Genomic DNA, 18,548 nt, shown 5'->3' on the forward strand with positions numbered 1-18,548 from the left:
AAACACACCAATAAACAAAACAAACAGTGATTAATCACATTACATGTCAATCAGTCGGTTCTTAAAAGTCAGAAGAAGCTGCAGTACGCTAACATATGCAGTATAGCACGTGTACTAAAGTAGACACTTGCTGTTCAATACTGTTCAATTCACTGGATTTTTTGTCATTGTAATATTAAGACTCCCTTCTGAACACTGGACTTAAATTAACACAGTTCACTGGCACTAATTTATTATCCATTGATATTCACAGTACATCAGACTAGTGACTGGGCTCTCTGCTGTGATGGGTGACGTTCACCAGCAGATAGTGCTGTCAGCGGTGGTCTGGTCCAGGACCGGCACAGGACAGGGGGCCGATGTCACCTGGGTGGGACGTAGCCGAAGGGTATATGCAAACAGAGGGAATAGTTGGGCATTGAGTTGCTACTGCTGGGCAGTGGGTTGATGTGATAGTGTTCAATCAGGACAGATAAAGTGGGGAACGTCAGGTCTGCCTCCAGATACACCCGCTGGTCCTGTACATGTAAAAACAAGAGGGCAAAAGAGAATGAGTTTGATCTGTACTGACAAATGAAGGTGCTACTGTAGCATTTCCTCAACATTCGGTAGCAGTGCAGGACAAGTATTTACAATACTATCAGTTCGAGGTTTGTTCAAATCCGTGAGTAATAACAACTCTTGCCTTTGTAAAAGCCTCTAATGATGTTAATATTACTAAGAGCATACAGTACATGAACTGTCGATTTAGTGTCCATGTAAAATACTGACCTCATCAAAGAGCCTATAATTTCTGGCTTTGTTTAAACCCGTGTCCCAAACAACCAGCACCTGTGTCAAATAGAAGAAACAAAAAAAAACATGTAACACATGTAAACACATATAAACACACAGATACATTTGAAAAAAATATCTTATATAATTATATATAAATATATAATTCTTTTTTTTATAATTATTATTACATATTTTGTTTATAATAAATATATTTTGGAATAAAATTCTATATATATATATATGTATATATGTGTGTATATATATCTGTATTTATTAACCCTGAAAATGCGTAATGAGTTGTCTGTACCTGTGATGTTTTTCCTGTTCCTGATTTGCGGATGCAGTACAGACCGTTCGGTGGGCAGGTGTATGTATCCTTAAATAATCTGTAATCAGTAAGTGAAGACACAATTAACAATGCAATCGAACACAGTGACTCATGAACTAGATCAGTGGTTCTGTTGGATCCCCACCACAAGTAAATCGGCCCCCTCAAGCAAAAACAGTGCAATTACAACTCCATTCCACTAGAGGGCAGAAATATAAAGAAAAATACAACTATCATGCTCATATACTGTATATGACTTCAAATATTGTTTCGGACAAAGAAACAAAGAAACACCATTCTAAAGGATTCAGGTTCTTTATTGTGTGTATCCCAATGTGTATGTTTCACAAAGGACGCATCAAACCATTAATTGCTTGGAGTAGCCAAACTTCACAAAATGAATGTAATAAACACAAATATTTTTTATTGACCTTTCAACATTACTGGTTTCCATTGTGTCCACGAAGACAGAGGGAGGCAAATTCACCTGATCAGAAAAAAAAAAAACATGTGACAAAAGGCATTATTATTGTTATGACAAAACCAGGTCAAAGGTTAGGTGACCCTATGTTTAAAAAAGAACTTATCTTGGTAAATGTTGCAACAGCAAAACAAAATAGATAGATTGAGAAATGATGTCAAATCCTCCACAATATTTCGATTCAGCAAGACATTGAGGAAGCGACTCGTGGTTTCTGCTTCGATAGACAGAGGAAAGTTTATAAAGGTGTTTAACATCACTCCTTAAAACGCTCAAACTTAAGCCTAGATGTACACAGCACTTCCTGAAACGTCTAGGCTTTTCAGCTGCACCTGGAGGACCTACACGTTTTTTCTTTTTCTTTTTAAGTAAAAATATGTCTTTATTAAAAATGAACTAGAATTTGTTTCCACAATATCAGTGTGTTAAATGGCCGTTTTCCTGAAGTAACTTGAGTTGAGTTCAAGCGACATCAGCAATATTACAGACGAGGTGAACTTACATTTTCATAGTCCTCATCATCTGAGTCGTCTTCAATTTTGCCTGGCACTCGTTTTTTTAAAGGGTTTTCTTCAATAGAAGAACGAAAACTCTGTCCATCCGGTGATGCTCTTCTGAGAAAAAGGCACAGACAATTTGTATAAATAATCTCCTGGAGTCTAACCAACATCCAAACAAGCTAAATGTTAAAATTCGATTTCTTTAATTCAAAACTTTAATTATTATTTCTCATAAAAAAAAGTAAAAATAAATAAAAAATTATATATATATATAAATAAATTATATTGTAACAACAACAACAAATAAATAAATAATTAAACTAACTATAATATATATAAATGAATGACTGAATAAATAAATAAATTAATAATTTTAATTAAAAAAATCAGAGTCATGTGGTATTACTGACATGCAGATACATGCAGGAAAAAACATAAAAAAGGAAATTGATATGATATGATGATAAAGAGGACCTCTCATGACATTAATATGACAAGGCAAGGTTAGCTCAGGTTATAACATATCAAGTATAAATTTCCAAAAAACGTAATATTTATGCATTCAATTAATTGTAAAAATACTTTTTGCCTTGAAAAGTATTGAACAGAATATCATATAAAATATTAATTCAATATTAAGCTAATTAAATCACTGTTATAATAATGATTAAGATGTGTATGCTCACATGTATTCAAAGGTGTAAAGAAATGTTTAATTCTAATTCTTATTTGGTTACACCACATGACATTTTCAGAGTCATTACATTTCTTGAAAACGAATAATGTTTTTCAAAACCCTATGAAATCAACATGAACACAAAGACGTTGATTTAAAAAAAAAATATTTGTAATGTTTTATGCAAACACAAACACTGTATATTATAAGACTCTTTAAGCATTTGTAATATAAGAAGTTTTATTCTAAACTTCGACACTGCTGCTTTGGTCCTCCCACATGTGTGGTTTAACTCTCTCACATATGTGTGTAAAAAGTCATTCTAGTTAAAGAATGCAGTTGTTATTCTTTTTTTAATAACAGGACTGAGCATGAATGTATTTAACCCTTTAAACAGCAGCCCTAAATACATTTATAGCTATAAACGTCTCTGCGGTGCAACTCAACAAAACACCAAACCAGACACAGATCTCAGTGAGGAGAATGAAAGACACTTACTGGAAGGAGGGTCTGTTGGGTTTCGGTTTGGATGGTAATGGAGGCTTGGGTATCTGGCCGAGCAATCTGTTGCTGACAGAACCGGACAGGTGAGGCGAGACGGGCCGGGGTTCAGCTGTGGGCTTCACCCCCAGGTGCTGGCTAGAAATGGACGGTTTCGACGAGTTCAGAATCACTTTCTGCAAGTTCTCAACGATGGGCAAAGTAGCCGCCGTATTCCCAATCAGAGAGGCATTCGGCTTCTTTTCCCAAACAGGCATTGTGGAAAACGAGCCTGACATGGGCTTCATGCTGTTTGGAGGGGGTAAAGGAGGCATGGGGCCACCAGGGCCTCTGTTTGACAGGTGTACGTCTGGTTTCTCTAGGTGCGGGGCGTACGGCAGCGGCGGAGGAGGACCTTTGCTTGTACAGGACGGTTTTTTGAATGGAGGGGGGAGCGGAGGCAGCGGTCCCTTCGTGAGACGGCTTTCTCTCGGTTGAACAGGAACAGGGGGTGGAGGATACGGTGGAGGAGGAACCGTGGGTCGACCTGGAAAAACACATCAAACAGTCATTCCACCGTGTGGTTATAGTGCTAAATATTCTCAGCGAATCTGAATACAACTACAAAGGTGTCTCGAAAATGTGACAATCACTAATTTCCGTTCACTCGTAGAAAATAGGTGCAAAACTATCACTGGTTTCAAAACGATCACACTTTCAAAAGGTATGTTCCCTTGAGGTGCTACCTTTTAGGGGTAAATAAAGGTACAAATATTAGGGATTTAACGATTAACCGCGAGCCGGTTGAAAATCGATTCAAATATGTGACGATTCAAATCGGTTGAGATGCTAAACAAATCGTGATTCATTTAGAGGTAGGAGTTTATATGAATGCATATCTGAGGGGAACTTACTGTCTTTAGAAAAGTTTAGATGGTATTTTTTATTTTCATCTTGCCTCTGTATAATGCATATTAAAGTTCATAAGTGCAGCTTTGCTTTGTTTACAGCGGAAACCACAAAGAAACGTGCAGCATTTTGTCCAAGCAAAAATAAAAGGACACGTTTAATTTATAATTTGTCTTAAATCTTATTTTGTAAAAAAAAAATCGTGAATCGAACCGAATCGTGAGTTGAGTGAATCGTTATATTACTAACAAATATGTCAACTTTTGTAACTATTAGCTCCGTGACAGCTTCGTCCGTTTTTTTTCTGAGAGTGAAGAAATGACAGAAAATCAAGCATCTACCTGCTGACACTGGCGATCCATCGTCTCCATCGCTGTCTTCATCATGTATCATATAATCTAAATGAAAATACATAAGTTAAGTCATGCACAATGCACATAAATTAAGCACAATTTTTAATTGCATTTATTTTTTTGCAATTGATTTATTTACAGAGTAAAAGTATTTAGTATATAAATAAACCGTTTTTTTTTAGAATGATATAATAATTTATATAATTATAATTTTGGTAACACTGCAATAATGAACTAGCTAACATTTCATTATAGGATATGCATTAGCTAACATGAACTAACACTGAGCAATACACTTTACAGCATTTCATTTCCTTTATTAATGTAAGTGAATTAAATTACAGTTGCATCAACAACTTTTTACAACAATTATTAATCTAACTGGTAGTACTTCGCAATAAGGTTCCATTTGTTAACATTAGATAACTATATTAGTTAAAAATTAGCATTTAGTATTAGCATTGTTAATTTTACTAATACATTATTAAAATCAAACGTTGAATCTGTCAATATTATTTAATGAACTGGCTAACATGAACTAACAATAAACAGTTGTATTATTAACTAACATTAACAAAGATTCATAACTACTGTGATGTTCATTGTTTGTTCATGCTAGTTCACAGTATTAAATGTATTAGTAAATGTTTACCTTAACATTAAGATTAATAAATGTAAGTTAATGTTAACTAAGAAACAAGACTTTATTGTAAAGTGTTACTAATAGCTTAAACAGTTTTAGACATATACTTTGTTACATGAAAGGAAACTATTAAATACTACTATGCAATTTGTAAAAATGTTTACCTGCTTCAGGATCTTCTTCAACAGGACTGATGTCCAGCGGCTCCTCTAACTGCCCATATATACTCTCAGAATCTAAATCATCACTATTTAAACAAGAAATTTGAGAGAAAGGTGACTCAGAAGACGCAGCTAAAAATGCCAGTGAAGAATTGCATTAACAAGCAGTGAAGAGGAAGAGGTTAAGAAAGAGGAAGAGGTTACAGCTGTAAAAAAATTCCCAAGAAATCGAAGATAAAATGTGAAGGTAAAAACCCTATTGTGTAAGAATAATATAAATACAATTCATGCATCATTAGTGGTTTTAAAAGCAAAAATGAAAATATGTGTTATAAGTACAACATGTACTTATCAGTGTCTGAGCATTTCAATGACGTTGATTTAATGTGAGCAGACAGTAGGTTTTACCTTGGAAGAGGTAGATCTCTTTTATTATAATAGCTGATTTCTTTTCTTAAGTGCCGCATCCATTTCTATAAGAGATAAAAAAAAAAAAAAATTTTTTGATTTGATTTCTGCATTTTGATTTGAATTTATCCTTAAAAACAGTTCATAGTTGTGCAATGCTATTTGACATGCCTACAGCGTGATCTCACCTTTCTCTCATCCTCACTCGCTGCTGAGAAATACCACGTTCGGTGTCTCTTACTGAAGTGGACGATCTTAAAAGGAAAAACGTTGCTGGATGTTGTTTCCTCTGCTGCACGTAAGACTCTGCCAAGCAATAAAAACAATGGTCATTAAAATATATATTAATTTAAATGCACACTACTACTCAAAAGTTAGGGGTCTTTATATTTATATATATATATATATATTTAAATGCACACTATTCATTTATTTATTTATTTTGAAGAAATGAATACTTCTATTCAGTAAAGGATACATTAAATTGATCAAAAGTGACAGTAAAGAAAAATGTATAACAGTTTCCACAAAAATATGAAGCAGCACAACTGTTCTTAACATTGATAATAATAATAATTATAATAAAAAATGTTTCTTGAGCATCAAATCAGCATATTAGTATGATTTCTGAAGGATAATGTGACATTGAAGACTGGAGTAATGATGCTGAAAATTCAGCTTTGATCACAGGAATAAATTTCATTTTTTGAAATTGTAATAATATGTTATAATATTGCTGTTTTTACTGTATTTTTATCAAATAAATGCAGCCTTAATGAACATAAGAGACATCTATCAAAAACATAAAAAATTGTACCATCCCCAAACTCCATGTGATACTTAAGGATGCTTTCCATCACTACTGTTTTCATTTGTTATTAATAATTTATATCTAGGGTTAATGATTTGAACAAATCCTACTGTAAACATTTTTTAAAATGGACTTTAAGCAATAGTTTTCCTGAGTGTCAAACACATGGCTAAAGTGTCCGTGTCTGTGAGAACTCTCTGTGCTCTGCTGTATTAATTCATTTTTACCCAACCGCAGCAGGATAAATGGACTTTAAGCAATAGTTTTCCTGAGTGTCAAACACATGGCTAAAGTGTCCGTGTCTGTGAGAACTCCCTGTGCTCTGCTGTATTAATTCATTTTTACCCAACCGCAGCAGGAAAAAGTCATGCACAATAATTACACGTTCACCATATGGCGCAGTGAACCTGCTGAGGAGGACCTACGGCAGGAATCTAAACACTTTCCACCACTTTAATTTCATGGAAAGTATGACATTAGACAGAACATACGACAGACACGCAATCGTTGCATTTACATGTACAGGAAACACATATGAAGGCCAGTTCGGTGCAGAATCGAAACTCTTGCACTTAAAAAAGGCCGCATGAAGAAAACACAGCTGTGGACAGGATGTGGCCTGCGAACGTGCCGAGATGGCCACTGGTAACTTAACAGACAGATTGCAAAATTGAGTACGGAGAAGTGGGCCACTGAAACTTTCTCTGCCTGGCTTATCACAGATGCATCAGAACGTCATATGAACAAATGCAGTGTTATAAAGGTAACCAGTGAAAGTAAGCAATGGAAATAAGCAGCTAATAACCAACCTGTTGTAGCCATTGAGTGAAAACGCTCCTTGAGGTGCGGCAGAAGTACTGCTCTTGAAATAGTAGACGCAGCCTTTGTGGATTATGATGAAGCGAAGAGGCCCTGCGAAATCGGCAGAAACTCAATATATGTCTTTCCAAGCCACATTAAACAGCACAATAATTTCAGCACATAAGCAAGGGTTTATAATTGTTCAGTGTCCCGTTCTTAAAAGGAATATTCGGTAGCACCTCACTGTAAGGTTCAATTTGTTAATATTTGTTAATGCATTAAGCATTATGAACAATGAACAGCATTTATTGATCTAAATTTAATATTAATGTACACAACCTGAACTGTTTGAAATGTTTTAGCATATGTAAAAAAAAAAAGAACTCTACAACACTTTGGTTCCATTTGTTTCCATTCATTAACTACATTAGTTAAAATGAACTATCTATTGATCATAGTTTATGTTAATTTCAACATTCACTAATACTGTATTAAAATCAAAAGCTGTATGTTAATATAATTTAATGGACCTGAGCCAAAATGAACTAACAGTTATATTTTTATTAACTCACCTTAATAGAGATTAATAAAGACTGTAACAAATGTATTGCTCATTGTTAGTTAATGTATTAACCAATGGCAACTAATGGAACATTATTATAAAGTGTTACCAAAGTGGTATTTTCCATTGATCATTTATGACACCTAATGCATATCTAATGTTAACAAACTGAACCTTACAGTAAATTGCACAGAATATTCCACACTAGTCAACATGAAACAGCATTTGACTTCCGGAGTAACCTTAACCAGCAGTAAATTACTGAAATTACTGGTAATATTTTTAGAAATATTGCATTACATAAAACATTAGCCTACAGTTATGCTTAACTATTTAGCTACTGGTTAACCATGATTTATAAAGCTGTATAAACTGTCCTGTGAGTTAGAACTACTATTCTACATGGATGAACTTCTGGTTATGCATTACTGTCATAATTTTTGAGGGTATTATTTCAGGGCATTATTTATTCACCATCATGTCATTACAAACCTGCATGCATTTATGTTTTGCACTGAACACAGACAAGAATTATGCACAGAATGTCTCTGTTTTAGGAACTGTTTGCACTCACAATGAAAGCCAGTTGGGTCCAAACAACACTGGACCCCATTTACTTTCATTGTATGTGCCAAAAATATTTGTACAAAATATCTTCTTTTATGTTCTACAGAAGAAATTCATACTGGTCACAACAGGGAGGGTGGGTAAATGACATAATTTTCTTTTTTTTTGGGGTGAAGTATCCCTTTAAATCATAGACAGTAATGTTTCTTTTTCTTTAGCTAATGTTAACGTACAGTGGGTATAAAAAAGAATCACCAGCCTTTAAAATACATTAAACACCTTCATATTTTGTTGATATATATGTGTAAATGCCTTCACATTTTGTTGCTTTGCAGCTTTCACTTGGATATTATAAGTTGCACTGAGTAAATACAGCTGGATAAAACAAAAACTGTGTCCGTCTTCATTTCAGGCTATAAAGCAACAATGTGATTATTTTAAAGGGGGGTGATTCTTTTCTATACCCACTGTATATTTCATGTTTTGTCTGTTGACTGACAGATTCCAGTGAGCCGTGCAAAACTCACATTTCATCAGGCTGAACTGGCTGCCCCCTTTCTTGTGCAGATATCCAGATGTGGTGACCCCTCCCGGCATGGTGAGCAGATTCTGAGCTCCGATAGCCCTCATGGGAATGGGCCAGGAGATCGGCGTAGCAGCCATATTTCTGTAAGCAACAAGATATGTTTGTTTTCGATTGGCATTATTAGTCAGCCTCATACTCGACGATTCCCTTGCTTGGGGGAAGGTGCTGAGGTGTCTTACTTCTTGATCATCATGCTACAGGGCGTGAAAACATTTATATGAGCGCCCAGAACTACAGAGCAGCCTCCAGTCTACAGCCAAATCACAGCTGTGCTAATATTCAGTCTACATTACAATATTATTTGTATAAAACACTCTTAAAAATGAAGGTTCTAAAAGGGGTTTTTCACAGCAATGCTACAAAAGAACCATTTTTGATTTACCAAAGAACGTTTTCAGTTACTGTGAAGAATTTTTTTTAATTCTAAAGAAACTTTGTCCACTATAAAGAATCTTTGGATCAACGGAAAAATTCCATGGATGTTAAAGGCTCTTCATGGAATCAACGATGCCAATAAAGAACCTTTATTTTTAAAAATATAACTTTCAAAATCAAATCTTTCTTCACACTACCCGAACATTCAAACATTTAAACTTTAAGGCTTATCAACGACATTAGCTTATAAACAGTTAAGCAAAGTTTCAGAGTTCTGTCACACCAACATTCAAAGTTTCTCTTAATGAATTTGACTTTTTAAGTTCGTAGACCTATTATTAAGATCTTTCTGTACTGTTGGGCATCTCTACTGAAAAGTAGGCCTATACATTACAGAGGATTTCTCATTTAATCTTTCATTAGAAAAAACTGCGCGTGCACACACACACACACACACATGCAAATGTTTAAAACAGGAATCTCGCCTTCTTCCAATTCACTATGGTAAACCTACTATTATGTAAAGAAAAGAAGGTTAGGAATGGCAGCAGATATGTGTAGTAGCTCAGACAACATATTTTTTTTCGATAAACATCTTGTAGAAGTTTCTTATAATCAGAGATCTTGGCGTAATTAATCAGATTCACTCTGAGATGCCGTTCATGGGCAACCATGGGTAAACCTCAAACCAAAAGATTCATTTGTGTAGAAGAGCACTTCTGATGTACTGATGTAATAAACCAGAACAATGCTCCTCTGCAAGTAACGTACCAGAATTCTGTAGTGTACCTTTAATAACGTGCTGCAGGAATGATATATTTTTGTATAGGCCAAAACCCAGAGTTTGCATTTTAAAATTTGCAGCTCCATCATCCTGAAATTAATGGGTTTTTTGAAAGTGTTTTTAGGTAAATGCCTGAAATAAGGTCTGTGGTGAACTCAAGCTCAATCTATTTTCACATTTTATTCTACAACATAAATTTAGTCAGTAACACCCCCTTCTGATTTTTTAAAGCTTTTAGTCATCATGAAAAAGGTGGCCGCTAACAAGTTGCTAAATGGCACTACAGAGGTTGTCGGGACATTAAATGCCATCAGACAAACAGATAAACTCATTTACAGACTCGTCATTGTGTTTTTAATTGGGTAGAAATTAGGAGTGAAAATATATTTTTCAAAATCCTCATTCTTAATACTTATCCAAAAAAATCCCAACTGGAAAAGTCAAGAGGCCTGTGAATATTTTTGTGGACGTTGTGGGGCCTTGGAGTCAAAAAGGCTGAGAACCACTGTGCAAAACTAAACGAAAAACAAAAACCTTCAACATCTGAACAGATAATACTGGAACCAGACATGACAAATCACAGACCAAACAAATGAAAAGACATTCCTTTAAACAAAGTGAGAAAACTCAGTCAAAACACAGATGAGACAATCATAAACAATGAAAAAAACACAACAGCCATCCAAAAGCACTAACAATCACAGGAACCACAACAAAATTCCTGCTATACATCCACAGTTTCTACATAGCATATTAGTAATATCAAGCGATTTCCCAGGAATATGACAACTTAACAGTATTTTGTGATCATAAACACCACATAATTGTACTTCACCTAAACAAACTTCTCCAAATAACCCCCCAAGCGTCCCATGATCCCACACGCTTACCTTCTGCTGACACATCTTCTGATGCTCTGCACTGCTTTACTCTCAACATACTGCCAGAAGAGACCAGAGAGCATCAAGAGTTTGAGGACATGCTCGTCTCACCACAGAATTCACAGCTATCTCCAAACCTCCAGCAAAAACCTTGAATCTAACCAGCACATAGAAAGGACAGGAAACCCTACATTTCCTTTGGAAAGTTCGAGCCCCTCCTGGGCTGTGTGTGGAGCACACAGTGGAATTAGCTATTGCTTATCCGTAATACTGGACGTCTGAGTGCCAGTCGGCAGATACAGACGGGAACGGAGGAAAGTCCATCTAACACTGAGTGGAGTGGGAAGATTAGAATCCCATGGGACAATCATGACCTAAATGAGAAATGTAATGGTAGCGTAGTGCATCTCATCATGACATTATAATATCCGACCACAGAATTATGGTCCAGGAGCGTGCTTGTGTCAAAGGGACACTATTTTTAGGAGTTAAGTAGAAGTTTAGTGTGGCACTGTCAGCAAAATGCTCTTGACCATCTTACGGACTTCACTTCAAGGAAATTAAAAGACCAGCAACCACATTTTAATTCCATTGCAGCTTGTTTCTGGCAGTGGCATGCCTTCTTATAGAAGTTCTTCTTTCTCTTGAGGATTTGATGTTGATGTAATGAGGTTAAAAAGAGTCTGCCGAGGAGCTCTACCCGCAGACTGTCTGTTCATCTCTGTTGCTCAATGTTTCCGACCATGATTGACATCAGGTGTCATTTAACACAAGTTAGAGGCAAGTGTGTTTTGTTGACACTTGGGCAAATGAATATAATTATGTTTCTTTTCTTTTTTAAGAAGTGTTTCTAAGCCAGCATCACTTTTACTATTTGAACAATGTCTCGAACCAACGTATTAAAAAAGTAATTTGGCCTATAAAAAAAACAAAAAAAAAAACAAAAGAAAAACTTAAGTTTAAACGTAATGCTTCTAAAAATGCCTTTTTCTTTTTTTAAACAAATCATGAATTAACTATATGAATACACAATTATTATTGACCATGATACTGTCACGATCTGCTACGGTGCGGGAACACAGAGCAAGGAACGAGGAGACCAAGAGTACAGAAACCAAGGAATTTAATAATCTTCGCGGGGAATCACATGTAGCACTGTAGACACAAACAATACCGGACGCTGGAGCACACACAGGGAACACTATTTATACACACAGGAGGAGGGGATGACGAGACACACCTGGGAGCAATGAAACATCATGGGAAACACCTGGGACAAATTAAACCTGGGAAAGGAAGGCACATGAGGAAAACAACCACAAAACACAGAACAGAGTCTGACATAACGCCCCCCTCCGGAAGGCGTGTCCTCACGCCATATAACATCCAATGGGGAGGGGGGGTTGGGCACTCTGGAGGTCCCTCAGGACAGACACGGGACAGTGGGCCTCCAGAGCGGTACCCGTTCCGGGTGCCATGGCGGAGCAGGGGACTCGGGAGGCCAAGGCGGAGCAGGGGACTCGGGAGGCCATGGCAGATGGGCTTAACTCGGGATCTGGCCATACTAGCCCCCCCCCTAAAAAAATCCTTGGGGAAATTTACGGGGCTGTATTCGGGGCCTGGAGCCCTCCCTGGGCCTAACGGGGAATCTGGAGCCCTCCCTGGGCGGAACTGGGGATCAGGAGCCCTCCGTGGGCCGAACTGGGGAACAGGAGCCCTCCCTGGGCCGAACTGGGGAACAGGAGGCCTCCCTGGGCTTAACTGGGGAACAGGAGCCCTCCCTGGGCTTAACTGGGGAACAGGAGCAAACACCTGGGATAAATTAAACATGGGAAAGGAAGGCACATGAGGAAAACAACCACAAAACACGGAACAGAGTCTGACAGATACATAGTATATGTATGTTTAAGATATATACTGTATATATAGTTTTCCAATATATAATTTTCTGTTTTATTTTTCACCATGTTGGTTACACCACATGAGTTTGATTAGGCAAGCAATCATTTTTCGAATATTTATACAATTTTAGAGCTTAAAACAAAAGAAAGAAAGAAAGAAAGAATAAAATGTTATGCCAGATGACTTTAAATGTAATGCCTCTAAAAATGTCATGTGGTGTACACAACATACATAAAAAATTTTTTACACTTCTCTACACATTTTAATCGTTATTTTCAAAAGGGTGTTTTATTTTTAACAGTTATCACAAATTATTAGGCAGACAAAGGTTTTCAAATACTTAGAACAGGGGTGCCCAAACTCGGTCCTGGAGGGCCGGTGTCCTACAGAGTTTAGCTCCAACCCCAATTAAACACACCTGAACCAGCTAATCAAGCTCTTACTAGGCATACTAGAAACTTCCAGGCAGGTGTGTTGAGGCAAGTTGGAGCAAAACTCTACAGGACATCGGCCCTCCAGGACCGAGTTTGGACACCCCTGACTTAGAAGTATTTTACAGCATTTTTTTTTTTAATTCTCAACATTTTATGACATTTTTTACATGTTCCAAACAATATAAAAGTTCATTTTAAATTAAAATTAAAACATGTAAAATGAGTTTGTATCCAAATATTTCTCATCAAATTAACCACTACTTTATATTTACTATTTTTTGTTTACATTATGTATGTCCCAGTGGTAAATTTCCAACATCACACACACACACACACACACACACACATATGTACACACACACGTATATATACAATATACATACAGTATATCCTCCTGAGACCCAGCTATGGAGTTTTTGCCTCTGTAGTGGACATACACACACACACATATATATTACTCATTACTTAATTATATCATTACAGACGCCTTCAAATAAAGTGTAACCAAAAAACTAGTCAAGTAATCAAGTGTTACTTAGAATGACCCAGCAGCGCCCTGCTATTGCAAACAAACACATGGGTTACTCTATGAAGTATTAATCTTAAATCTCCAAAAAAACAAAACAAACACAGATGGTAATCAGACACAGGATGGTCATGCTCTATCGAGACTATCAAAAAACAGGGTGGGTGGGGGAGATTTCAACCTTGTTCAAACAACTTCCTGATCCTGTTGTTAGAAACGTAACTCCATGTGTTGATAAGCATGAAGTGCTAAGATGTCAAACATAGTTTACAGTCAAATTTATTTTTGAAATGTGAGGTATTTCAGAGGATAAAATTTAGAACAGAACTCGTTTATCCTTTGGAAATGAAATGGATCATGACATAAAGTTGACGTAATGTACCAGAATGGAGCCACATGGTTGGAGTATGAGCTAATGTAATAATTTATACAAATGTAGTCTTTTTGTGTGTGTGTACGAATATGCATACGATCAGAAATGTGGGAAATGAAGAAGTAAATATGCTTGTCTAGTAGGCATTCACAAATGCACACACAACCACAATGCTCACTCTAATGTTCCCCCTTCTTGAAAGTACACGAGTTCAAGTCAGCCAGTCCACAAGAAGAAGAAGAAGAAGGAAACTGAAACATATTTGGCTATTTTCCCCACCCACATTGTTATGATGACATCAGTGGAAATGTAAAGTTGTTTCAGAGGCAGTGCGAGTTAGTACAGTTTGATTAAAGATTATGAGTAAAAGTTTATTCTTTGGAATAGCACTATTCACAATAAGACCAATAATTTGTGAAGTGAATAGTATCAATTTCCACTATGAAAGCAATCGTACATCAGTGGCGTGTCAGAGTTTCCACACAAGACTGCTTGAGACATTTAACAACGTTTCCATCCACAATGACCAGAACTTGACCTGCTCTGGTGTGGGTGAGTATAACAATATACAGTGTCCTGTAAGGTGATATAACGTTGGAGAGGTGTCTGTCACACTGTACTGACTTACTAGGCAAAGTACAGAAGCTGAGACCTTCATAAAACTACTACACCAACAACAAATCAACAGATAAAACCATTCAATAAAATTGTAAATATACATCCGACATCCAAAATGACCTAAACTGAATGCTGAAAGTCACTTTAAACTGGCTGGATAAAATACCTCATCTAGCAACCCACCAATTTGACTAAAAGAAGTGACAAATGAATATCAATTTGATTTGATAGTAAATCTAAGATGTCATTTGTCCAGATCACCAGAGTTAGCAAGGCCAGCAGCTAGCTAACATATTTACAAATATCGTCACTTTCACTCGAAATTTCTAACTCAAGCCAAGTTGTGACAGCTGATAACCAGAGTATGGTTGTCTAGTCTGCTTTATATTCTAGTCATTAGTCAATGTGTAAGTCCCCTGTAAAAACTAGAACAAGGTTTTAAATGTCATTAGCACAGCTGAGTATCACATTAAAACACCTGTTAAAACTAGTCCACATATTGTATGGTTAACCATATGTGGGGAAAGTCAGGTTTATAATGTGCTTCTGAGGATGAATTAATCAGGATTTGTCAGGTTAGTGGCTTGAAATATTATCAGTAGAGTAAGTACGCTAGATGTCTGTATATTCCACTATATCTATGACATAATTGGTACTTGTCCGCTAATTCTTTCTAGTGTTTTCTGTACAGCTGTTCACGGATGGCTGGGTCACAGTGATTTTCCATGCTGGTCTTTTATGGTAATATCAATAAGTTTAGCAATCCTAAATGACACAGCAAACAAAACAAACTCTTGTCGGTCACTGAACATGTCAGTAAGACAGTCTCTTCCTGTGGAAATGTATGGTCACATTAGCAAAATATTGCAGGCAAAATGGTCTATTATTAATGTTGTATGAATCACAGTTTACACACTGATAAAATCTGGGGTAGAAACAATTTTCACTCAGAAATTGCTAGTAAATTTCACAGTGAAATATATATATATATATTTATTATTATTAAGCTACATTGCACAGTCGCTTTTAAACCATGCAGTTTGCCCTCAGTAAACTCCTAATTTGCTGTTTATTGATAGTAAGTAAGGTAGCTGTTGTAGTAGTTCAGTTTAGGTATGGGGTAGAGTTATGGGATCAAGAATATGGTCATGCATTAATATGTGCTTTAATAAACAGCCAATATGCTAGTAATATGCATGCTAATAAGCAACTAGTTAATTGCAAACAGTGTTCCCTAATCTAAAGTGTTACTTATATTTTGAACACATTTTTTCTCACTGAGGGTGCCGTTCTCTTATTATGGTAATGCATATTACAAACCAAAGGTAAGAAAAGAGTCTGTGGGCAGCAGTTGCAGTTATTATTTTTGCTCTGCACGTACGTCCTTCTTTCATTTCCTGCATCCTAATATGTGCACATCATTTAAAAACGGAAGAACGGCTTTAAAATAAAACAGGAGATGATGTACACATGTAACACAGCCTCCATCAATGGCACATGATGTTCGTCTCAAACATCTGCCTACACAGGTTAGTTATAACACCATCACAGTTTCACAGTCAGTTGGATGCGCCCCCATATTCTAATGTGTACGGATGCATGTGCATCCAGACTGAAAAGGTCATGTAAACACATTTTACATGAGGTAGGAGTTTGGCGGTAAAGGTGTAATGTAAAGTACATTTTGCGGCCTTGAGTATGGCAGGGGTTTCCCTTGCAACTCACTGCAAAACTAAGTATGAATGAAAAGTAGATTTTCTTTACATTAAATCTACAGCTTATCTGGAGTCGGACTACAGATTATATGTGGGCAACACGCATAAGCAGTGCTGTATTTTGTGGGCACCATGTGGGTGCGCTTCAGTCCATCACCACAAACTACCCACGTTTTTACTGTACATCTTAAAATCCACAAGAAATCACAATGTATCCCATTTACTTTTTGGTCTAGCACAGTACTAGGCCACAATACTGCAGTAACCCTCAAACTTGTGGGAATTACTTTAACCATTGTGCAACAGCTTTGCGATTTTAATATTTTAGTACTAGCAGAATCAGTAGGCTAGTTTAAACAGCAAATAATGCCAAACTACTCTTTTGTACATTCATTAATGTTGTCGCAGACTATCAGATTATGGATTTCTAGGAGGACTACAAAAGCACCAAGGTGAAGAAACCCACTTACTTGTTACAGAAATCTTGGATGCACATCTTCGCATGCGACTGTTGCAAATGACCAAAGCAGCGCTTTTTTTTCACAGAAAGAGCCATTCGTACTGGCTGGTGTTTGTCACCATGTTCTCTGGTTGATGCGTGGCGTACAGTCGGAAGTCGAGCGAGTTTGTTGAGGGTTCAGGCACGACTGATAGAGCGGAGACGAGCGGAGACGGCCTGTGATCTCAGGCTCACGCACAGTGCAAGTCATTTCCTCTCAGGGCCCACACTGGCGTACTCTTTTTCTGTGTCACGAAGTCACTTCCTTTTGGTGGCTGTGTGGACAAACTGATTGGCCGAATGTCTCAGGACTTGAATTCACTGGCAGGGACTTTCCACTTCTTTTAACATGAAATGACGTAGTCGAGGCGGCTAGTCTGACAAGCTTGCAACAGCTACTGTATGTTGACTCCTAGAAATATCTAGTAGGCTTCTATGTTCCTTCATGTAACCAAAGACTACCAAAGCCTGAAAACAGATGTATTCTGTGTGAAGCTTCACAGTTTCATGAATAGACATGTCGTCCGTTAGTGGTTAGTATCACTATTAGTATTGCTCATATTAAGGTTAGGGATTTGAACCCTATTCTTAAGTACTAAACTTTAATGTGTTACTCCTTGCTACCTCAAATGTGTCCTATTACTTTTCTAAGGAATCAGATTCATAGTTGTCAGAGATATGAGCAACAAAATCCAAAATCCCCAAGTCAAATCTTGGCCAGAAACTTTTTGACCAATTAGCAAGCATCTAACAACTACCAAGAATAGCCTTGCACTGATGTGTATCTTATTTAAATGATGTATTATGAATAAATAAATAAATACTTTACATTTTGAATGCCAACAGTCATATATGGTCAAGTTCCTGAAGCTGTGGTAAATTCAGGTGCTCCCAAAGGTAAACAAAGCGTTTTCTTCCTTTTTATGAACACTGTTGCCTGTGTAATACAGTCCAGACTATAGCAAATCATAACACATGACACACAGCTGACCAAATTTGTAATACAATCTTAAGCAAACGTTTTTGCATCAGACTTTACAGAGAATTACAACTCTAATTCGGTTACCTCAGTTATTCGTCAAAGTCTAGTCAAATTTACGTCTATAGCGCTTTTCACAATATACATTGTTTCAAAGCTGCTTTGCAGAAAACCATGATGTTAATGTTTGTAATATCTTAACTTCTTCATGACTTAGCTGATTAGAGCTGGGCAATAATATAGTTACATTTTGCGACAATACAAGCAATCAAGCAGTTGCTATATAGTTTATATTGTGAGTATATATCCAACTTTATATAAAAATCTGGGCCAAAAAATAGTTACATTTTGCGACAAAATAAAATACGAAGCAGTTGAGATTGTGTTCAGAAGCCTTCAAATAGAAACACAATTAATCC

The 18,548-nt window shown here is 36.7% G+C and overlaps 1 protein-coding gene across 4 annotated transcripts; it reads right to left on the reverse strand.

Annotated features, from left to right (window-relative positions):
- Window positions 1-343: 343 nt before the first annotated feature.
- LOC107705055 (SH3 domain-binding protein 2-like) lies at window positions 344-17,333 on the reverse strand. Of its 4 annotated transcripts, none has more exons than XM_016508182.1 (13): window positions 17,122-17,326; window positions 8,985-9,124; window positions 7,337-7,439; window positions 5,905-6,022; window positions 5,717-5,781; window positions 5,312-5,394; window positions 4,493-4,549; window positions 3,261-3,789; window positions 2,089-2,197; window positions 1,537-1,592; window positions 1,085-1,163; window positions 772-831; window positions 344-518 (listed from the first exon to the last, which is right to left on the reverse strand). In XM_016508182.1, the coding sequence occupies exons 1-13, from the start codon at window positions 17,205-17,207 to the stop codon at window positions 363-365; spliced, it is 1,641 nt and encodes a 546-aa protein (XP_016363668.1). In that variant the 5' UTR covers window positions 17,208-17,326; the 3' UTR covers window positions 344-362. The 4 variants fall into 4 exon arrangements, 2 of the variants coding, with proteins under 2 accessions (XP_016363668.1, XP_016363667.1); XM_016508181.1 differs by having other exon boundaries at window positions 2,089-2,200; XR_001636035.1 differs by lacking the exons at window positions 344-518; window positions 772-831 and having other exon boundaries at window positions 1,131-1,163; window positions 1,537-1,800; window positions 2,089-2,200; window positions 17,122-17,333.
- Between the last annotated feature and the right edge of the window lie 1,215 nt (window positions 17,334-18,548).

Source organism: Sinocyclocheilus anshuiensis, unplaced genomic scaffold (assembly GCF_001515605.1).
Source record: "Sinocyclocheilus anshuiensis isolate Anshui unplaced genomic scaffold, SAMN03320099.WGS_v1.1 scaffold95, whole genome shotgun sequence".
Taxonomy (NCBI): Eukaryota; Metazoa; Chordata; class Actinopteri; order Cypriniformes; family Cyprinidae; genus Sinocyclocheilus; species Sinocyclocheilus anshuiensis.